The sequence below is a fragment of the Martes martes genome (assembly GCF_963455335.1).
Source record: "Martes martes genome assembly, chromosome: 12".
Classification (NCBI taxonomy): domain Eukaryota; kingdom Metazoa; phylum Chordata; class Mammalia; order Carnivora; family Mustelidae; genus Martes; species Martes martes.
Window position 1 is genome coordinate 86,461,682 of NC_137900.1, and position 24,578 is coordinate 86,486,259.

Consider the following 24,578-nt stretch of genomic DNA (forward strand, 5'->3'; position numbering starts at 1 on the left):
TGGCCTAGTAATTCCACTTCTGTGACTATATCCTAAGGGCAAAAAACTAAGTACGTACATAAATAAATAAACAAATACATACATACATACATACATACTGGGTGATATATAGAAAATGTGTTACAACATCATTTATAATAATAAGAGAAACACACTTCATGACTAACAACAAACTATTTTAGTTTTTTTTTATGTTCAGTTAGTCACTGTATAGTACATAATTAGTTTTTGATGTAGTGTTCAATGATTTTTTTGAGAGACTTTTTAAAGATTTTATTTATTTATTTGTCATAGAGAGAGAGAACACAAGTAGGGGGAGTGGCAGGCAGAAGGAGAAGCAGGCTCCCTGACAAGCAGGGAGCCTGACGCAGGACTCGATCCCAGGACCCCAGGATCATGACCTAAGCCAAAGGCAGATGCCCAACAGACTGAGCCACCCAGGTATCCCTAAAAGACTTTTAATAAAGTATGATCTACCAACTCAAAGACCTGGACTAATCATGAATAATGCTTATAATAGAAACTATAAACCAAAATGGAAAAATGATTAGGGAAGAGGATAGAACACAAAACTATACCTATAGTTAACTACATAATTTTACTATATATACACACAGAGTCAAAAAGGGAGCATTTAAAAGTTTTATAAAACAGTTGCTTTTGGGGGCGCCTGGGTGGCTCAGTGGGTTAAAGCCTCTGCCTTCGGCTCAGGTCATGATCCCAGGGTCCTGGGATCGAGCCCCGCATCGGGCTCTCTGCTCAGCAGGGAGCCTGCTTCCCCCTCTCTCTCTGCCTACTTGTGATCGCTATCTGTCAAATAAATAAATAAATAAATCTTAAAAAAAAAAAACAAACAGTTGCTTTTGTAAAAGAAATGGTGGAAGAGGGAGTGAGTGTCCTTAAACTTTTCTACTGATAGTTATAGAAACATATTCCTAAATAAAAATGTTAAAAGTTTCCACTTACCCTATATATATTTAATAGACGATCAAATATTCTGCTTCAGGGACCCAACAGTTCCTACTTCATAATGGAAGTTTTTTTCAAAATTCTTTAATATAATAAACATTTACTGAGAACATGAGCAGACAACTAAGTTTGTCCTACATTATTGGAAGCTCACCTCATCATTTCACAAATGATTTTTACCATCTGTTATACGTTTTCCACATCACAGATACTCTGTAAGCTTCATTTTGTTGTTTTTTTTTTTTTAAGATTTATTTATTTTAGAGAGAGAGAGCGTGCAACATGAGCAGGGGGGCGGGGGGAGCAGAGAGAAAGGGAGAGAAGCAGACTCCATCCATGGGGCTCGATCTCATGACCCCAAGATCATGACCTGAAAGAGTTGGGCACTTAACTGACTGAGCCATCCAGGAACTCCTGTAAATCTCTTTTTAAAATAAAAGCAATTCTGGGTGCCTGGGTGGCTCAGTTGGTTAAGCAGCTGCCTTCAGCTCAGGTCATGATCCTGGAGTCCCCGGACTGAGTCCCACATGGGACTCTCTACGCAGCAGGGAGTCTGCTTCTCCCTCTGACCATCTCCCTTCTCATTTTCTCTTTCTCTCTCCATTGTCTCTCTCATATAAATAAAATCTTTTAAAAACTAAAATAAAATAAAAGCAATCCTGAGAAGTGGATTTTATTCCATCATTTGAGACAAGGAAACAGTTGGCTAGCTCAGTAGTTTTAAAACTTTTTAGTTTCAGGACCCATTCATTGTCTTAAACATTACTGGTGCCCAAAAAGCTTTTGCTGATATAGTTTATCATCAGTTGCTATTGACCATATTAGAAATGAAAAGTAATCATTTTAATATTTAATTAAGTCAGTAACAACTCATTAAATAGTAACATACACACATTTCTTTTTTTTTTTTTAAAGATTTTATTTATTTATTTAACAGACAGAGATCACAAGTAGGCAGAGAGGCAGGCAGAGAGAGAGGAGGGAGCAGGCCCCCCGCCAAGCAGAGAGCCCGATGTGGGGCTCGAGCCCAGGACCCTGGGATCATGACCTGAGCCGAAGGCAGAGGCTTTAACCCACATACACACATTTCTAATGAAAAGTAAACAATGTCTTCCAAAACAAAACAAACTTAATATCTGGTTAAACAGAATTTGGCTAGATTTTCATAATTTGCCTCTGCATTCAATCTGTTGGGATATACTGATGAAAGTACATAAAGAAAATCCAGCTTCACACAAGTGTATTTTACAAAAAGGAAGAGTATTTTAATAATCTTTAGAGATAACGGTGCATACTTTTTTAATATACCAACACTTGATAAATGGTCTTTTTCCTATTCTGTTAGTAAACTGGTCTAACACACTCAGTGGCTAACACACTGGTCATTTGGAAAACAGAAATTATATTTCATTATACATCACCAAAAAAACGTATTTGTTAGTATCATCACCAACAGAAAAGTCTTTAAATATCAGAAGCTGGGGCACCTGAGTGGCTCAGTCGTTAAGCGCCTACCTTCATCGAGCCCCACATTGGGCTCCTTGCTCAGCAGGAAGCCTGCCTCTCCCTCACCCATTCCCCCTGCTTGTGCTCTCTCTCTTACTGTGTCTCTCTCTGTCAAATAAATAAATAAAAATCTTTAAAAAAAAAATAAATAAATAAATATCAGACGCTGACAGTACACCATCATGATGGTGGGCTCAAATTTTCTAAAATTCTAATTATTGATTTGAAAAACCAAATTTTGTCACTGCCAATAAATATGGTCAATTGTTTTCCTTGAAGTGACTGGTTCACTCCATCACTGTTGCAAAGATGGTTGTCAAATACCCACAGCTTGTTAGTCATTCTCTCAAGTAAAAAAGGTGTTCCATTAAAAAAAGAAGCTACTTCAGCTTGTGGTAACAAAAAACTACACAAATATTTTCCTTGAGCAAAACATCTTTCTTTGGTATCCAGCAGATGTGTTGTACGCATACTTCCTATTTCCATCATAGGACTGTTCAAAAGATGTTATCAGCTCATAAGTTGATAATTAAAACTAATATTACTGCTTCACCAAGGACATTCTTTGTGATCATGCTATCTCCCCTGCCAGGTAAGCATCATCAAGGACATTCTTAAGTGATACTGGCATTTTATTTTACTGTGCACATAGGTTGTGAAGAATACAGTAACAACCAGCATAGTCTGGTGCTATTCCTTTGATTCATGCTGAGATACCTGCAGTTTTACCCTCAATTGATTTTGCACCACCTTACAGACCTTCAAAGGTCCATAGGCCATACCCAAAAACTTGTGACCTACCCAAAGTGACTTCTTGAACAGTTAATAGGCAGCCAAGCCAGGACTTACACCAAGCTTGGACAATGCAGTCTACAATCTCCTCACTAGATTACACTGTTGCAATGCTTCTCAGCACTTCATGCTTGCCAAAATTTTTAAATGAGTTTATTGACACTCATAACCCAATCTCAGAATGCTAGAACTGGCCCAAGGGGAAGACAACTCTAAAATCCTAAAGGACACATCTTATATTTGGAAGCTTTGAAAGTCCCAAGCTTTTAATTAGCAGGTGATATAAAGGGTCAAGTATAAGAGAAACAATGTTCAGGGGCGCCTGGGTGGCTCAGTGGGTTAAAGCCTCTGCCTTCAGCTCAGGTCATGACCCCAGGGTCCTGGGATCCAGCCCCGCATCAGGCTCTCTGCTCAGCGGGGAGCCTGCTTCCTCCTCTCTCTCTCTCTGCCTGCCTCTCTGCCTACTTGTGATCTCTGTCTGTCAAATAAATAAATAAAATCTTTTAAAAAAAAAAGAGAGAGAGAGAAACAGTGTTCAATTTGGTGGTAGTCTTAAAATAAAAACTATACTTCAATAAAAACAATTAAAAATAACACGGATACCAGCACCAAAGTTAAGTTTCAAATCTCAACTATGTCCCTTTGTAGCTCTGTGAGTTTAGGCTAATTCTTCAATCCTTCAGTCTAAGTTTCCTTTTCTACAATATAATCCAATCTCACAGGACTCTTGAAAAAGTATGACATAGAATATGTGAAAAAGCACTTTGTTAACCTTCAAAACACAAGAAATGGTAGCTAGATTGTACATTTGACTGAAGGTGTATATGTACTACAGAAGTAAAATTTTATTACTTTAATTAATTTTAGTAGTTTGAAGTTGTCTCTAATTTCCCGGCTTTTGATCATGGCTGCAAATTATGTATTAAAAAAGTAATTGTAAATTACATACTAAAAAGTCCCAAGAACCCAGGAAACCCATCAATTTTAATATTATATCAGGGGAAAACATTATTTGGTTTATTTCAGCCTTTAGGAATGTGTTATGGCACGCTTATATCATTTATCTTAGCAAAATACAAATGTTTATTTATTATATTTTTGGAGGGAAGGCGTATGGAATTTTTTTTACAGAGACTTGTTTTGTTTTTTCTTTTTTCTTTAAAAAGATTACTTATTTATTTATTTGACAAAGAGAGAGACACAGTGAGAGAGGGAACACAAGCAGGGGGAGAGGAAGAGGGAGGAGCAGGCCCCCTAACCCCTCTAACCCCCAACCCCAGCAGGGATCCTGATGATGCAGGGTTCAATCCCAGGATATTGGAATCATGACCTGAGCCAAAGGCAGAAGCTTAAGGACAGAGCTATCCAGGCACCCCGGTATATGGAAATTTTAAGAAATCCACTCCTAAAGTCTACCCTAGAGAACTAAGATTTTAAAAGATCACAGATGGGAGTGCCTGAGTGGCGCAGCCACTTAAGCATCCAATTCTTGGTTTCAGCTCAAGACATGGTTTCACGGGTAGTGAGATCGAGCCCTGCCTTGGGCTCCGAGTTCAGTACCAAGTCTGCTTGAGTTCTCTCTCCCTTTCCCTCTGCCTCTTCCCACCTACTGCCCCCCACCCCACCCCCACTCTCACATCCCCCACCTAAATAAATAAATAAATAAATCTTTCAACAGCTCAGAGATGACCTAATGGGCTCTCTATTGAGAAGCTGATAACATGCAAATGCCAGATTTATTATGACCTCAACCACCCAGAGAACAAATTGTAAACCAAAAAAAGAAAAGAGCCCTAAAGTGGTCAAAATAGAACTTAATTCACAGAGCAGCCACCAATCACAACCAATTTACATATATTTCTGCTCCTTTAGGCAGTCTTATTCAAGGCAGGGAAATTGCACAGATGACAGCAAGTCATGCTGGGTTTGATAAAGATATTGTTTACAATATATGTCTTATATCCACAACCCCACTGTACACAGACAGCAGACTGAGTGAGAGTTCTGTTTAGCTTCCATTCCCAGTTAAAACAAACAAAAAACACACACACGAAACACCTCTATAAATACATAGAGGGTTTCCAACTGGGCTATACCCTGACAGTAAGAGTCTAAAGATAAGGTGTATTCCTCTTGCCATTGCCTTGAAACTCTTAAAAACAAAAGCCCAGGGGCACCTGGGTGGCTCAGCTGTTAAAGCGGCTGCCTTCGGCTTGGGTCATGATCCCCAGGATGCTGGGATTGAGCCCCACATCAGGCTTCCAGTTCAGCGGGGAGTCTGCTTCTTCCTCTCCCACTCTCCCTGCTTGTGTTCCCTCTCTCACTCTCTCTCTGTCAAGTTAAAAAAAAAAAAAAAGCCCAACAGATTAAAAAAAAACGAGACTCATCTTTCTCCTATCCTAGCAGAGACTTGCTGTAAAATCATGCACCAACGATTTTATCCTTCTGAACCTATATTATTCTCATTCCCATAAGGAAAAGATACATCTTCAATAAAATTTGACCTGTGTGAATAGAATACAAAATAAGCACTTAAAACCAAAGCACCTCCTGTTAATCACAGTCACTGTGAGCTGTCCACAACCCTTCCTAGGGCAATAATGTTGCATTCTATCCACTTTGCAAGTATAATTTCAACAAACTCCACGAGTAATTTGACCACCGCTTTTATTCACTGTAATAGTAACCAGGAATCATTAGTGTCACACAGACAGGCCAATCTATCAAATGAGCTGTGTTTGTTTCTTGTTTTTCTGGTGGCATTTTTGCACATAAGTGGACACACACGTGGACTATGGACAGTACAAAAGCTAAAAATCTGTTTATGAAATTTTACCTGTCCATGTATGTCTCCACACACTGTTACTGGTGTTGATACTGGCTGGACATTTGACTCTTCTAAGAGGAGGTCACAAACATAGTCACATAGCCGCTGTAAGAAGAGAAAATACAATTCAACCTTTCACTACAATATTATAACTAAAGATCAAATGCAAAAAAGACAAGAACTAATACATATATTATTTCATAAGAAAGGAAAACTACCCTTTAACGATTCTGTGGCTTGATTCATCAGCTCTCACCTTCATCTCATAATGCCCAAGGATGATATAATGGCTACTCCAAAACGCAAATTCCCTGGCTACAGACAATAGGTTCTAGAAAACAGCTTTAAAGAAACTGTAAAATGATACTTTTCACCAAACAAATGTAAGAGTAAATAATTTTAACAAGAAAAGATTTTTATCTACTAATTTTTAAAGTAAACTGGAGGGGCATCAGGGTGGCACAGTCAGGAGACCCCCGGACTCTTGGTTTTGTCATGATCTCAGGGTTGGGACATCAGGCCCTGCAGCAGGCTCCACACTCAGCAAGGAGGCTGCCTGGATTTCTCTCTCCTTCTCCCTCTGCCCTCTTCCCCCCACCACTAAAATGAACTAATGAATCTTTAAAAAAATAAGTAAATACAGCAAGTTGCAAACCATGAATTTACCATATGACCTAGCAACTGGACTTACCAATGAAAATTTATGTTTGAAGCTTAATTCATAATAGCCAAAAACTGGAAATAAATCGGTATCCTTCAACAAGTGAAGAGTTAAACAAGTTGTGCTGTATCTATTCCATGGAATACTATTCAGTAATAACAAGAAACTATTGACACCTGGATGAATCGCAAGAGATATATGCTGAGTGAGAAAAAAAACCTATCCCAAAAGATTACATATTATATGATTCCATTTATATAACACGCTTAAAATAACAAATTTATAGAAATGGAGATCAGCTTAGTGGTCATCAGGGGTTCAGAAATTAGGAGCAGCAGAAAGGAAGTGGGTATGGTTATGAAAGGACAAAATGAGGAATCCTTGTGGTAATGGAAGTATTTTAAATATGGCACTGGATACATAAAACTACAGATGTAATAGGGGTGCCTGGGTGGCTCAGTCATTAAGCGTCTGCCTTCGGCTCGGGTCATGATCCCAGGGTTCTGGGATCGAGCCCCGCGTCAGCCTCTCTGCTTGGCAGGGGGCCTGCTTCTCCCTCTCCCGCTACCCCTGCTTATGCTTTCTCTCTCTGTGTCTCTGTCAAATAAATAAATAAAATCTTAAAATAAAAAATTTTTTAAAAAAACTACAGACGTAATAAAATCACAGAGAAATAAATACACACACACACACACACACACACACAGAGTACAAGTAAAACTGGAGAAATCTGAACAAGATCATGGGTTGTATCAACAACAATATCCTATAGTTCTATACGACCTTACTACTAGGGAAAACTGAGTGAAGGGTATGTGGGATCTCTCAGTATTACTTTTTATAATTACAAATAAATACAGTTATCTCAAAATTAAAAGATTAAAATTAAATAATTACAAAATGTAAACCTAAAATTAAGGAGTCACCCAACTTTTTAAAAAGAACTCTGTTTGGGGCGCCTGGGTGGCTCAGTGGGTTAAAGCCTCTGCCTTCGGCTCAGGTCATGGTCTCAGGGTCCTGGGATCGAGCCCTGCATCGGGCTCTCTGCTCAGCAGGGAGCCTGCTTCCTCTTCTCTCTCTGCCTGCTTCTCTGCCTACTTGTGATCTCTCTCTGTCAAATAAATAAATAAAATCTAAAAAAAAAAAAAAGAACTCTGTTTGCATTTAAAAGTATTTGTTCTCTGACAACACTCATATCAAAAGATTTCATAGAAGGAAAATGATTCTCACGACAGAGCAGTGGAGAAGGAAGTGTACAGTCTTGCTATGCATGGAGAACCTACCTTCCATCTGAGACCAATTTATAGTACAGTTAGAGGCCCTACTGGGTTTTATATTAGTTCTGCTAAGAAAAGAGAAATTGAACTACGCAAGCATTAAAAAAATTAAAAAATAAAAATTAATTAATTAAAAAGGGGCACCTTGCCGGCTCATCAGCGTTATGAGTTCAAGCCCTACGTTGGATGTAGAGCTTACTTAAAACAACCAACCAACTACACAAGCATACTGAAATTATTAAGAAATTTAAGTTGGTTGAGCCTCCAACTCTTGGTTTCACCTCAGGTCGTGATCTCAAGGTTGTGAGATTGAGCCCCAAGCCCGGAGTCAGGCTCCATATTCCATGCTCAGTATGGAGTCTGCTTGTCCCTCTCCCCTCTGCTCCTTCCCAACACATGCACACATGCTCTTTCACTCTCACTCTCTCTCTCTCAAATAAATAAAGCTTTAAGAAAAACTGAAGAAATCTAAATGCTAGGGACGTCTGGCTGGCTCAGTTGGTAGAGCACGCAACTCTCAAACTTGGGGTTATAGGTTTGAGCCTCACATTGAGTGTAGAGATTACTTTAGAAAATAAAATCTGGGGCACCTGGGTTGCTCAGTGGGTTAAGCCTCTGCCTTCGGCTCGGGTCGCAATCTCAGGGTCCTGGGATCGAGTCCCGCATCGGGCTCTCGGCTCAGCGGGGAGCCTGCTTCCTCCTCTCTCTCTCTGCCTGCCTCTCTGCCTACTTGTGATCTCTGTCAAATGAATAAATAAAATCTTAAAAAAATTTAAAAAAAAAGAAAAGAAAATCTAAAAAAATAAAAATCTAAATGCTACAATTTAACTAAACATATAAGAGACACACTTTTAACAGCAACAGCTACTTTATACAGATCCAAGCACAGGAGAGAACTCACAATGACAGATGATCCCGGGGGAATAGGGGGTGGGTAGTGGAAGCCCCTCAAAAGAAAATGAGGGGAAATACAGCTGCTTGGAATTTTTCAAAATAAAATGGTTTGTTCTTATTCCTAGGATAAGTTCCTCATCTTCAAATAGAACCTCAAAGGCAAGCTCTTTCTTCTGGCCTGGAGTCCTTCTGGCTTAGGGCCCCTGAGTAGCTAGCTCCTTCTTGTGCTGAATTTCCCACAACACTCAGATGCTTCACCAAACAAGCCTTAGTCCTGCCAATAATCCATAATAGGAACAGATACCAGTGAGTGAAACAATGTTTCTGAACTGAAAGCCTTAACTTTATAATGAAAGATGGTTTCTCAAGGTTGCTTCAGTTTAAAAATTCTGGTTTACATTTGTAGAAGAAAAAAATTCAGTTTTTCTTTCCTATGGAGGGAAAAACCCAGTTCTTCCCTAGTGTGTGCTTCTTTCCTATGTGTCTCCTGTACTAGTCACACAAAACACTCACATTTCTGGTCACCAAATGTGTAGAGGTTTTTTCCCCACAACAAGCAATTCTTTGTGACACCAGCTGGTTGTCTAACAATTTAACTCAATTCTGACACTATCCACACAGAGATAACATCATATCCCACAAGTAGACTGCGCCACCTCCCCCCACCAAACACACACACACACACACACACACACACACACACACACACACACTTTTTCTCTCTCTCTCTCCAGATATCAGTTACAAGCTCAAGTTATCACCTAGGCTTCTAACCAACCAGCTATAGATCAAAGGTTATGCAGGTTACAAAGACCTCCTCCTTGGGTCTAACTAATTTGCTAGAGCAGCTCAAAGAACTCAGGAAAACATCTACGTATTTACCAGTTTATTAAAGACCATGACAAAGGATACGAATGAACATTCAGACGGAAGCTCTCTGAACCCCATACTTTGGAGATTTTATGGAAGCTCCCACCATTAACCCCATTTTCAGCCCTTCTCCCATTTGAAGAGAATTGGGGCAGGACTGAAAATGCCAAGCTTCTTTTTTTTTTTTTTTAAGATTTTTTATTTACTTCTTTGACAGACAGAGATCACAAGTAGGCAGAGAGGCAGGCAGAGAGGGAGAGAGAGGAGGAAGCAGGCTCCCCACTGAGCAGAGATCCCAATGCGGGGCTCGACCCCAGGACCCTGGGATCATGACCCGAGCCAAAGGCAGAGGCTTTAACCCACTGAGCCAACCAGGTGCCCCTGAAAATGCCAAGCTTCTAATCATTATTTGGTTTTTCCAGTGATTAGCCTATACCCAGGAGCCATCGGGGAGCTGACCCAGAGCCATCTCTTTGAAACAAGACACTCGGGGCACCTGGGTGGCTCAGTGGGTTAAAGCCTCGGCCTTGGGCTCAGGTCATGATCCCAGAGTCCTGGGATTGAGCCCCGCATCGGGCTGTCTCCTCAGCAGTCAGCCTCTTCCTCCTCTCTCTGCCTGCCTCTCTGCCTACTTGTGATCTCTGTCTGCGAAATAAATAAATAAAATCTTTAAAAATAATAATAATAAAATAAAATAAAACAAGACACTCCTATCACCCAAGAAATTATAAGGGTTTCTGTGCTAGGAACTGGGGGCAGAAACCAATATATACATTTCTATTATCTCACTTCATTAAAAACCACCTATGTCAAATCTTTCACTTGACCCATATGGTAAGACTGAGACCCACAAGCACTCAGTCACTAGGCTACTTAATCTTAGTAACAACGGATCTGGAATCCAGGTTACCTACCTTTTTTCACTGTACTATCTTGAATATTTAGTTGTTCAACACAACAAATATTTATTGAGAGCCTAGTATGATACCAGTAATTCTAGAAACAAAGTAAATAAATAGTAATGACCAAACAGACTAAAAGCCCTGCTCTCCAGAGGCTTACCCTCTAATGAGGAGAGGTAGAGAAAATAAAGAAATAAGTAAAATATATATTCATGCTACTTTTTCAGATAGTGGCAAGAGGAATGGAGAAAAATGAAGCACTGTAAAAGGAGTAAATAGTGGCAGAGGCGGGAGGTGGTACTGGTATCTTAAATAAGGTGAGCACAGAAGCCTTACTGATAAAGTGACTTCTGAGCAAAAATCAGAAAAAGGTAAGGTTATGGGGGAACAGCATTGCAGCCAGAGAGAACAGTAAGTACAAAATGCTTAGATGACAGCATGCATGCTTGTTGTCTGAGAAACATCAAAGCTGGAGTGCTTAGTGGATTGAATTTAAAAAAAACAAAAACAAAGAGAGCACCACAAAACATTTTTAGGTCCTCGGGGGTAAATATAAGGACCTGGCTTTTAACAGGAAGCCATTGGGAGGCCCTAAGCAGAGGAGTGATTATGATCTTATGTCCACTATGTTTTATGGGCTATGGTGAATTTAGGGATAGGAAAGAGGTAAAGGCAGAAGCAGGAACACCACTTATGGGGGCTTCTACAAATAATCCAGGTAAAAGTTAATACTGGCTTTGGAAATGGAAACTAGGAAATGGCCACAAGTGAACAGATTCCAGATGTTTTCTGAATGCAGCATCCACTAGATTTGAGAACTGGAAAGAAAGCATTGAAAGAAAGGAATCAAGGGTGACTCAATGTTTTTGGCTTAAGGGGCGCCTGGGTGGCAGTTAAGCGTCTAATTCTTGGTTTTGGCTCAGGTCATGATCTCATGAGTGGTAAGATTAATCCTACGTTGGGCTTTGCGCTCAGTAGGGAGTCTGCTTGAAGATTCTCTCCCTCTGCCCCTCCCCCCCACTGGTGTGCACGCACTCTCTCTCTCTCTCTCACTAGTAATAAATCAATCCTCAATCCTAAAATAAAGATTTTAATTTATTTATTTGACTGGGACAGACAGAGAGAGCGCACACACAAGCAAGCAAAGCGGCAGGCAGAAGGAAAGGGAGAAGCAGGCCCCCTGCTGAGCAGAGAGCCCCACATGGGGCTCCATCTCAGGACCCTGGGATCATGACCTGAGCCAAAGTCAGAGGCTTAAGCAACTGAACCACCCCAGCGCCCCAATAAATAAATCTTTAAAAAATTATTTTGGCTTAAGTAACTGCAAGGGTGTTAATAGTCATTATTGATAGTTAAGACTCTAAGGAAAGACTTTCTTACTGTAATTTTCTCTTAAATAGAATTTATTTTTTAGAGCAGTTTTAGGTTCACAGTAAAACTGAGAAGATATAGGGAATTCCCATATATGTGTTGCTCATGAACACATACATACATATATACAGCCTCTTCCACTATCAACTTCCCCAGCAGAGTGGTACATTTGTTACTGATGAACTACACTGATCCATCAGTATTATGTGGAGTCCATAGTTTCAATTAGGGTTCACCTGTGGTGTTGTACATTCTGTGGGTTTGGACAAATGTATAATGACATATATACAGAATTATAGTATCATACAGAATAGTTTCACTGCCCTAAAAATCCTCTGTGCTTTATCTATGCATCCTTCCCTCCCCCAAACCCTGGAAACCACTGATCTTATTACTGTCATCATAGTTTTGCCTTTTCCGGAAGGTCATACAGTTTAAATCAGACGTAAGTAGACTTTTCAGATTCACTTCTTTCACTTAATGATAAGCACTTAAGGTCCTTTCATGTTTTTTAATGGCTTGATAACTCTTTTCTTTTTAGTGCTAAATAATAGTCCACTGTCTTGATGTACCGGTTTATTTATACATTCACCTACTGAAGGACATGTTGGTTGGTTCCCAATTTTAGCAGTTATGAATAATGCTACCATAAACATCCATGAATAGGTTTTTGGATGAACACAAGTTTTCAATTAATTTTGGTGAACAGCAAGGAGCATGACTGCTAGACTGTACAGTAAGAGTTTGGCAAGAAACTGCCAAACAATCTTCCAAAGTGGCTGTACTTTGTATTTTGCATTCCCATCAAGCATGAATGAGAGTACCTTTTGCCCCCCAACTTTGCCAACATTTGGTGATATCAGTGTTCTGAATTCTGGCTGTTTATAACATTGTTTTAACTTGCATTTATTTCCCTAGTGATGTATGATGAGGAGCACCTTTTCATAGGCTTGTCATGTGTTGATCTTCTTCAGTGAGGTGTCCACTCAGGTCTTTGGCCCATTTTTTTAAAGGAGAAGTTTGTTTTCGTATTGCTGATTTTTAAGAGTTCTTTGCATATTATGGATAAAAGTCCCTTATCACATACGCCTTTTGCAAACATTTCTTCCAGTGTGTGGCTTGTCTTCTTATTCTCCTGTCTTTTACAGAGCAGAAGTTTTTAATTTTAATGAAGTCCAGCTTATCAATTATTTCTTGCATGAGCAGATTGTTTTGATTTTAGTACTTTTAAAAAAATAATAAAGTGCAAGATTCAGTTGTTTTCTTCATGTACTTGATGTTCAGAAACCATCATCATAATTAATTTTAGAAAATTTTCAGTGCTTGCTGGTGGTGGCTGTATCATTGCCTGGTAGAGGCGTCGGAATTGGTGGCTGAGGTCTTTGAATTGGGATGAACCCTGCTCTTGGTGAAGGAAGGGAACCGAGCCAGAGCCATGGCCAGTACAATGGCAGCAGCTGGACTGACCATTGCTGCCACAGGATTTGTAGGATGTTATGTTTTGCAAGCCATGAAACACGGAGCCTCAAGTGAGACAAGTTTTTCAACGTCTACCAAAATCTGCCTTCAGTGGTGGCTTACAGAAGTGGATTGGAACCCAAAGTGACAAAACGAGAAGCAGCATTAATACTAGGCATACCAGGAGGAGCCTGGGTGGCTCAGTGGGTTAAAGCCTCTGCCTTTGGCTCAGGTCATGATCCCAGGTCTTGGGATCGAGCCCCACATCGGGCTCTCTGCTCGGCAGGGAGCCTGCTTCCTCCTCTCTCTCTCTGCCCCCCTCTCCACCTACTTGTGATCTCTGTCTGTCAAATAAATAAATTTTAAAAAACTTAAAAAAAAAATACTAGGCATACTACTGCCAATAAAGGAAAAAATAGAGTTGCTCACTGATGAATTGTGTTTTTAAATCACCCAGACAAGGGAGAACCTCTTTACACAGCAGCCAAAATCAATAAAGCTAAAGATTTGCTAGAAGGTCAAGATAAAAAGTGAAATAAATATGTGATGAATTTTAAGTTTATTGTTTATGTACATGAATGCCAGCTTTTTATAATAAAATGCCTCAAAGCTACAAATTAATAAAAAAAAGAACACTTTGATCATCCCTCAAAAAGCTATGTATGCATTGGTAGTCTCCTCCTACAACTCACGCCACAGCCCTAGGCAATCACTTATTTACTTAGTCTCTATGGCTTTGTCCACTCTGGACATCTGTATATATTATGGCCTTTTGTGACTGGCTTCTTTCACTTAATATAATGCTTTTCGTTATATGTAATGAAAATGCTCTTCTGTATTGAAACATGTTATTACTTTGTTCTTTTTTCTAAATAAATAATATTCCACTGTATGTATCTATCACATTTTACTTATCCATTCACTAGTTGCCACGCATTTGGGTGGTTTCCACTATTTGGCTGTCAGAATCTGATTTTGACACATTAAGTCTCAGATGCCTACCAGATTTCTAAGTGCCCCGTATGTGCTGTAAACAAGTGATCAAATGAGTCCTGGATTCAAGGAAAAGGGTCTGAGCCAAAGAGACCAATTTAGAGATTGTCAGGATATACATACATACATACATACATACATGAGACTAGAAGAGATAACTATAGTGGTAGCTACAAAGAGAGGAAAGGATTAAGATCAAGAAATTATCTGTAAGACACATCAATATTTAGAAGTTAGGGAAAAGAGGAGGGACAAGCAAAAGATATAGCTTGGTGAGACAGAAAGGCAACCATGAGCATGTGGCATCCTGGAAGTCCAGTGAAGAAAATGTTTCAAAAGAGATGTGATCAGGGCACCTAGATGGCTCAGTCGGTTAAGCATCTGCCTTCGGCTCAAGTCCTGATCCCAGAGTCCTGGGATAGAGTCCTGTGTCAGGCTCCCTGCTCCACAGGGAATCTCTTCTCCCTCTGCCCCTCACCCCACTCATGCTCTCTCTCACTCTCTCAAATAAATAAATAAAATCTTAAAAAAAAAAAAAAAAGAGGAGTGATCAAGAGGCATGGGCAAAAAAGAAAAAGAGGAGTAATCAACTATGTTCAATGCTGCTAAAAGGTCAAATTTTGGAGAAATAGAGTAGAGCTGAGAGGGAATACTTTTTTATTCCTAATCAACAAGTACCATTCCCAGAATATTTTATACTCTAAGAAAAGGAGCATACCAATTAATATCATGGTATAATTCAGAGGTTAAGAGCACAGCCTTTTAAGTCCAAAAAGTAAGAGGTCAAATATCAGCTCTACCTCTTACCTATTACTTAGCTTACTGTTACCTTAGCTGTATATCCCTGAGCAAGTTACTTGATCTTTCTCTGTGTCTTAGTTTCCTCATCCACAAAATAGAGATACCTACCTGGAGATTCTAAGGATTAAATAAGAGAGTGCATGCAAAGTGCTCTCGCAGAGTTTTATACATACACACACAGGTTATATACTCAGCCTATTACATATATGTATACACTGATTTGTAAAACATGACCAAGAAGGATATACACCAAGCCCACACACAATAGCAGTTGCTAGAGATGTCAAACAAAAGGAATTCCACTTTCATCTTTGTTTCTTTTACCTTTTAATTATTTATTTTTCAAGATTTTATTTATTTATTTGTCAAAGAGAGTGAGCACAAGCAGGGAAGCGGCAGGCAGAGGTAGAGGAAGAAGCAGACTCCCCGATGAGCAAGGAACCTGATGCGGGACTCGATCCCAGGTCCCTGAGATCACGACCCGAGCCAAAGGCAGCCGTTTAACCAACTGAGCCACGCAGGCATCCCTGTTTCTTTTACTTTTTTAAAAAGGCATGAAAAACATTTATGCTTTGTGGAAGAAAATAGTCTGCTTAGGATTTTCTCTCTCCCTATCCCTCTGCCCCTCCCCTCATCCATGCACACTCACTCGCTCTCTCAAATAAATAACTCTTAAAAAAAAAAAATGGGCAAAAAGACTTAACAGGCATATTTCCCAAGAAAATATACAAATAGCCAATAAACACATTAAAAAATGTTTAGTATCATTAGTCATTAGGGAAATAAATGAAAATCAAAACCACAATGGGATAACACTTCACACACGCTGGGGTGACCACAAGTTTTTTAAAATGAAATATTGGGTGCCTGGGTGGCTCAGTCATTGGGCATCTGCCTTTGGCTCAGGTCATGATCCTGGGGTCCTGGGATAGAGTCCCATGTCAGGCTCCCTGCTCAGTGGGAAGCCTGCTTCTCCCTCTCCCACTCCCCCTGCTTGTATTCCCTCTCGATGTCTCTCTCTCCCTGTCAAATAAATAAATAAAATCTTAATAAATAAATAAATAAAAATAAAAATGAAATACAGCAAGTGCTAGCAAGAAGGTGGATAAACAGGAATCCTCACACACTGCTGACAGGAATATAAAATGGGATAGCCACTATGGAGAACAGTCTGGCAGTTCTTCAAAATGCTAAAAAGAATTACCACATGCCCAGGACTACCACACCTAGGTATAGAGCCAAAAGAAATTGAAATCAGGGACTCAAATGGATACCTTTACACCACTATTACTACAGTATTATTCACAATAGCCAAAAAGTAGAAACAACCCAAGTGTCCATCCACAGGTGAATGGATTAACAAAATGTGGTACATCCATACAATGGAATATCACTGAACTGCAGAACAAAATGAAGTAATGGTACATGCTACAAAGTAGATGAGCCTTGAGAACGTTATACCAGTCACAAAAGGCCACATGCTATATAATTCAACTTAGAACATTCAGTATGGGCAAATACATAGAGATAGAAAGTAGATTAGTGGTTGCCTATGCCTCAGGCTTAGGATAAGGGGGAAATGGGGAGTTACTGATAACAGTTATGGAATTTCTCTTTGGGGTAAAAAAAATGTTCAAACACTGATTATGATGATAGTTGCACAACTCTGAATATTCTAAAACCCACTGAATTGTACACTTTAAAAGTTAATTTTTTTTAAATTTTTAAAAAGATTTTTATTTATTTATTTTAGAGAAAGAGAGCAGAGCAGAGGGGCAGAGGGAGTGGTAGAGAAAATCTCAAGCAGACTCCGTGCCGAGTGCACAGAACCTAATGCAGGGCTTGATCTCGTGACCCCAAGATTATGACGGGAGCCGAAATCAAGAATTGGACACTTAACCAACTGAGCCACTCACACACCTCTTTAAAAATTAATTTTAGGGGTGCCTCGCTGGCTCTGTAGGGAGAGCATGTAACTCCTTAATCTCAGGGTCCTGAGTTCAAGCCCCACATTGGGCACAGAGCTTACTTAAAAAAATTTTTTTTAATAGATTTTATTTATTTATTTCACAGAGAGAGACACAGCAAGAGAGGGAACACAACAGGGGGAGTGAGACAGGGAGCAGCAGGGTTCCCGCTGAGCAGGGACCCCAATGCGGGGCTCGATCTCAGGACCCTGGGATCATGACTTGAGCCGAAAGCAGACACTTTATGACAAAGCCACCCAGGGGTCCCCCCCAAATTTCTTAATTAAAAAATTAAAAAATAAATAAATAGGGGCACCTGACTGGTTCAGCTGGTAGAGCATGTGACTCTTGATCTCAGGGTTCTAAATTCAAGACCCAAAACAGGTATAGAGATTACTTAAAAATAAAATCTTACGGGCACCTGGGTGGCTCAGTAGGTTAAGCATCTGACTTTGGCTTGGGTCATGATCCTGGGATTGAGCACCCACAGAGCAGGGAGCTTGCCTCTCCCTACTCCTCTCCCTGCTTGTGCATGCTCTCTTTTCTCTCTCTCTCTGTGTCAAATGAATAAATAAAATCTTAAAAAAAAAAAAAAGAGAGAGAGAGAGAGAGAGAGAAGGAAAGAAAGAAAGAAAGAAAGGAAAAGAAAGAAAGAAACCAACCTACTATAAACTCCACCCTGAAATAAGCCAAACTGTCCTTCAGGGAGACCTGTCATCACCCTGCATTATACTGCCCTCCTTTCCCAATTGCTTTTTCCCCAAATTACACTTTAATGTCGTGCCATCCACCTGTGGTAAGGGGTATTGTGGGAACAGAACTTGTCGTCGTGTAGACAATAAACAAGATGCACAGGGTGCTGTTGTTAAACAGTCACCTTCAAAGAGGACTCCCGAGAGGAACATCTCTGCTCCCTCTATCGCGGATACATGTGATTTCCTGAGAAGCTTGTGTTTGTTACCTTTTAGACTTGGTGACTTTTTTAGCTGATTAGTTTCTATCTTTCAGTAGACTCCCTGAAAGCTCAGGGCTTAATCTCAAAGAAGTAATCTGGCCATCACAGCCTTTATCTTATGTACAATTCTTTTACCGCTCCATCTTGGTATCCTATCTTTACATTCTCTTTGTCTCATTTTTCTTACTTATTCTGTATGTAATTTATCTTGCTATACTGAATACACCTTTGTAAACCACTCTATATCCTTTCTGGAACAAATTAACGTTTTTGAAACTAATCACAGCACAGATTCCCGAGGGACTCCATGATTCCCATACGCGAATGTGCTAGAATTTGCACCCACATATGTCTGGCTCTCCTAGTCCATAATACCCCTTGAACTGCAAGTCACCCCTGCTGACTGGCCCATATCCCCCCGTGCTGACCTCAAAGTAACAGTACACCATAAACTCAAGAACGTTACTGTGAAACCTTGCCAATCTCAAAAGCTGGTAAGTGTCTAGGGAACACATGTCAACTACTTAGGCAGCATCTTCAATCTGAGACCACGCACACTACCTTACGTAAAGTAACAACTGTCTCCTGTCACTGCCATGTCTGCAGTCCAAACTGAAGATTTAGAGAGTTGAGTCTCTGAGCCAAAGCCATTGCCTCTCATCTCTCCAGTTCAGCAGTAGCTTACACATCCAAACCAAGCACACACAAAAATAAGTCCACGAAATCTCAAATACAAATTCTATATAAGTCAGCCAACTACACACACACTGGCCTCAGAGAGCCTAGCCTTGCCATGAGAGAAGACACATGGTCCTCTATTCCAAAGCCCTTCACAGCTTTGTTCTACTGCTTAGTTGGTAAGAAGCATGGTTTCTCTTACTGCTCCAAAATCATCTCTGAGGCAAGATTCTCAATCTTACTCAACTTTATGGCAAACTATACCCATCTCTCCCCACAACGCCCAATTAGTTCCTAATTCTTGAACAAATAAGGTTCATAACCCCCTTCTTAGAAGACCCCATTTCCCTTCTCTACCTTTTCTTCAAGATACTCAGGGTTCCATTCTATTCTCTGCTCCTGTCTCTGTGTCCCCTCTTGCCCCTCAAATTCACTGGGTTTTAAATTTTTGTGATTCTTTGTTTGGCTGATCCTGCTAGCTAAAACATACCATTTCCTTTATTTACTTTAATATACTAGTATTTATAAAATCTCTTGGTTTAATAAATAAAAATCTATCTAAAATTATTTTTCACATAGCCTTTGTATAGAATTTCTCAAGAGTACTCCTCTATGGCAGTGTTTCCAAAACTTTACGCAGATACCATCTTTATGATTTTTGTCGTATTCCTACCACATACAACAGTGTATCCCTGTAATAGTTTTCTTTGAATCTACTTTTCTTTTTAGTTAGTTACATTTTTTTAAAAGATTTATTTATTTATTTATTTGTCAGAGAGAGAGAGAGAGAGAGAGAGAGGAGCGAGAGTGAGCACAAGCAGACAGAGTGGCAGGCAGAGGGAGAAGCAGGCTCCCTGCTGAGCAAGGAGCCCGATGTAGGACTCGATCCCAGGACGCTGGGATCATGACCTGAGCCGAAGGCAGCTGCTTAACCAACTGAGCCACCCAGGCGTCCCAGTTAGCTACATTTTTTTAAGATTTTATTTATTTGTTTGAGAGAGAGAGAGCACAAGTGGGGGAAGGGAAAAAGGAAGAGGCAGAAGCAGACTCCCCACCAAGCCAGGAACCCAACACGGGGCCTGATCCTAGGACCCTGAGATCCCGACCCAAGCTGAAAGCAAATGCTTAACCCACTGAGCCACCCAGGCACCCCAGTTAGCTACATTTTAAACAACATCCCAAAGTCACAGTATGATTTGTTTTTCCCTAAAATATAAAAGCATTTCACTGTCTCTCTATATACTACCTGAAAGATAAAAATCCAAGTTTATCAGTCTAGGCTTCCATGATTTGGCCTCTCCCTGCCTTACCAGCACCACCTCCAGCCATACCAAACTACTTCAAGTTCCCTGAGTCAGCCATGTTCTTTCAAATTAAGCTGTACCATTGCATATGGTATTTGTTCTGCTAGCAAATTCTTTCCTTCCTGTTTTGTCTACCCGAACACACTCTTCTCATCCTCTCATTGCTCCTTCTTGCTGAAATCGTCCCTAGTTCCAGTTAGATGCTGCTTTTAATACGTTCCCCAATATCCTGAAGAGCCCTCCATTATAGCACCTAACATACCATGCAACAATCATTTGTTTACCTCTCTATCTCCTTTACTATACTGAGAGCCCCTCATAGGGAAGTATCGGATTCTATCTCTAGCACCCACAGGGAACAGTACTTGACACAAGGAGACATCTGAAAAATGTTTGTTGTAGAACAGTATACAATGAGATTCAACATACCTTAACTGTTTGTCTATCACATACAAGACAGTGTTCTAAGACTACGGAGAACATAAAAATAAACAAATACGATTCTCGCCTTCAAGAAGCTTGTAATCTAACGGTGGATACAGACATATTTGCTATCATACAACAGAGAAGGGTAAAATGGGGCAATAAGGTGCTACGGGACAAAGGTCAGTATAGGGAAAAAAAAAAAAAGTGGGAAAAAAAATTTTTTTTTTTAAGTAAGCTCCAAGCCTAGCATGGAGCCCAAGCTGGGGCTTGAACTCACCACGCTGAGATCAAGACCTGAGCTGAGATCAAGAGTTGGATGTTTAGGGGCGCCTGGGTGGCTCAGTGGGTTAAAGCCTCTGCCTTCGGCTCAAGTCATGATCCCAGAGTCCTGGGATCGAGCCCCATGTCGGGCTCTCTGCTCCGCGGGGAGTCCGCTTCCTCCTCTCTCTCTGCCTGCCTCTCTGCCTACTTGTGATCTCTGTCTGTCAAATACATAAAATCTTAAAAAAAAAAAAAAAAAGTCGGCTGCGTAACAAACTGAGCCACCTAGGTGCCCCAAAAGTGGAAATTTTTAATAGCAAATAATGCAGGTATATACTCCATTGAGTCACTGTGGCAAAACCCACATAAACCTCAAGACCTGCACTGCATTTGTCCTGCCTTACAAAAGTATTGTGTAAATGACAGAATAGACATGAAGGTACTCTGAAAACTATAAGCAGCTAAGTACATTCTAATCATTGCCAATAATTCTGACTGCGGAATCCAGGAGCCCTGCATGGAGAAAGTGGCATCTGAGGCAGAAGTCTAAAGGGACATTAAGGGTAGAGAAAACAGAAATGGTAGTTACAGACATAAATCCTGGACCCAGACTACCTAGGTTTGAATCCCAGCTCCTTCACTTACTAGCTTTATAACTACAGAAAGATACCTATCATCTGTCTGTGCTTCAGTTACTTATCTATAAAATGGGGCAAATATTAGTACCCAACTCATAGAGTATTAAATGATTTACAATTTGTGTTATGTAAGTATTAAAAAAAAAAACTAGGATAGAAACAAACTGAGCAGAAACAAAGAGAAAAGCACCGGGCGTGTTGTCAGAAGGGAACCATCCAATGTACTTAGAATGGAGGTAAAAAGAAAAGTGATGAGTGGAAGATATGCCTAGAAAAGCAAGCTATTTGTCATCCTTCAAAAAAAAACAGCTAATAACTTTATCAGAAAGAGTCTGCACAAGAAGCTTTCCAACTTAATTCATCGGTTAGGTGCACAACCTCAGGCAGATCATACACTCCATGAAGCTCAGCATACCCTCAATAAAGTAAGAAGGGTCTGGAACTAGAAGAACTCTGATTCTCTCTTAGCTCTGAAATTCTAGAAAGGGACTAGGAAGTTGTTAGAGATGTGTACTTTCCAACAGAACACCTACAGCCACATGTAACTGCTGAGCCCCTGAAATATGGCTAGCCCAAATTGGAATGTGTCATAAATGTAAAATATACACATTTCACACAGTACCCAAAAAAGGGCAATATATTACATTAATAATTTTATATTGACACAAGTTGCAATTGGGTTAAATAAAATATTACTAAAATTAATTTCAACTGTTCCTTTCTAGTTTTTAAAATGTGGCCATTGAAGGCTCATGTTTCTGAGCATTTTATTTCTACCAGACAGCACTGTTGAAGACTATTTCGTAAGATATAGAGGAATGTGATTCTGTTGCCTGAAAAACAAAATGCAAGGTATTATCAGAAAGGGTCCTGAAAACACTGACAACACTCTTCTAGCCTATACAATGCCACAGTATGTCCCTTACTGTCACATTGTCTTCAATTATCCCTAGGGTACCTGAAAAAGATACAACAAAAAAACAAACAATCTGGGTAAACAGAATGATCAATGCAACAAGCATTAAGGTGTGTGACTAGACTAAAGGATTCCAAGTTCAGAAGGATAAAGACTACAATGTATGATGAGGATCTATAAAATCAGATAGAATATGGAATGAGGAGGTACAAAAGGCTATTCACTAAATCTCAGGAAAAAAGCAAAGGAGAATTTTTTGAAGCTTTATGGAGGCATTTCAAGCAAGGTGCAACTTTGCTGTGCAAGTAGCCTTATATGAAGAACCCAGAAATGGCTCAGACTGAACATAAAAGTGAGTTCCAAAAAGATTACATAAACTATTAATTCATAAAAGTGGTTATTATGGAACTGCACAAGTCCTTGTGCAATTTCTTTACCTATATGTCACCTTTAAGAACTGTCCAAGAGATCGAACAATCCCCAAGTTATAGAACCCTTCCCCCACCGAAATTCTTAAGTATTCAATACACCTGCCTTTTATTATTCACTCTTCCACTTGGCCAGATATGGAATTTCTATCTCCTATGATCCTCTCTAAAATCTTTATTGTGGATGAGAACCACTTGAGCTCATTTTTAAGAAAGGTTATGTTTTGGCCCACTCACTTTCATATATTTCATCTTTATTCCTACCAAACATTTATCCAGATTCAATCCAGTACTAATGATTTGACCACTTCCAATTTAGATATAGAGAAATCAAAATTAGATGTAGAACACCCTATGCACTCATTTCACTTAGTACCTCCAACTTCTACTCAAATTAAAAACACAGGTGAATTGCTATCATCTTTTCTACCAGAACAAATCTTTTCCATAATGACCATTAAGTGGCTCCAATGATTTTTCTTCCTCTGATCTTTTATTTTCGCTCTAAAGCTTCAGAAAAGGTGCTCCTGGAATACTTTCTTGGCTTGTCTAATTTTAGTTTCTATTTTATGCCAAGAAGTAGAAACAAAATTAAATTTCTTTAAAAATACACCAGACATGAAGAGCACAACTAAATTCATCTGATAAAACCATTTCCAAGACAAAGAAAAGCCTCTACTTATAGAGGAAAAATCAGAATTGCTTTTTTCCCACTACCTGTCCAGAAGACTGAAAAAAAAAGTTTATTAAGAAACAGATATAGGTGGGGGGCGCCTGGGTGGCTCAGTGGGTTAAAGCCTCTGCCTTCAGCTCGGGTCATGATCCCAGAGTCCTGGGATCAAGCCCCACATCAGGCTCTCTGCTCAGCAGGGAGCCTGCTTCCCTCTCTCTCTGCCTGCCTCTCTACTTGTGATCTCTGTCTGTCAAATAAATAAATAAAATCTTTAAAAAAGAAAAGAAAAGGAAAAAAACAGATATATAGGGGCACCTGGGTGGCTCAGTTGGTTGGGCATCTGCCTTCGGCTCAGGTCATGATCCCAGAGTCCTGGGATTGAGCCCCACAACAGGTTCCCTGCTTAATGGGAGGCCTGCTTCTACCTCTCCCACTCCCCCTGCTTGTGTTCCCTCTCTCAATGTCTCTCTCTGTCAAATAAATAAATGAAATCTTTGGGGGGGAAAAAAAAACCACAACAGATATCCAATAATGGAATACTATGCAGCCATCAAAAACCAAATGTTGCCATTTGCAACAATGGGGATGAACTAGAGGGTATTATGCTAAGCAAAGTAAGTCAATCAGAGAAAGAAAATTATCATATGATCTCTCTGATAAGAATTTGAGAGGCAGGGTGGGGGGTCATGGGGGGCAGGAAGGGAAAAAATGAAACTAGATGGCACTGGGGAGGGAGACAAACTGAGGGTTGGGAGGGTGGAACAGGGTGGCTGAGTTATGGACATTGGGGAGGGTATGTGCTATGGTGAGTGCTGTGAATTATGTAAGACTGATGATTCAAAGACCTGTACCCCTGAAGCAAATAATACATTATATGTTAATAAAAATAAATAAATATTTATTTAGGGGGGAAAAAAAAACAGATATATACTATGTACAGCCCAACAGTGTTGCAAAGGGAAATGAAATGGTTTAATACCTCTATTTCCTTAAGGTGGGAAGAAAATCCAA

At 39.9% G+C, this 24,578-nt stretch overlaps 1 protein-coding gene and 1 pseudogene across 2 annotated transcripts in view; one reads left to right on the top strand and one right to left on the bottom strand.

Moving 5' to 3' along the window:
- PPP6C (protein phosphatase 6 catalytic subunit) overlaps positions 1-24,578 on the bottom strand; it is a 39,205-nt gene that overhangs the window by 12,512 nt on the left and 2,115 nt on the right. Inside the window, exon 2 of the mRNA XM_080819904.1 lies at positions 6,104-6,199. Within this exon, the coding sequence (XP_080676030.1) occupies positions 6,104-6,199 (96 nt within the window). The remainder of the gene's footprint in view (positions 1-6,103; positions 6,200-24,578) is intronic.
- LOC308352959 (mitochondrial import inner membrane translocase subunit TIM14-like) lies at positions 13,505-14,061 on the top strand (annotated as a pseudogene). The gene is made up of 2 exons: positions 13,505-13,730; positions 13,917-14,061. The product of its transcript is annotated as a mitochondrial import inner membrane translocase subunit TIM14-like (transcript).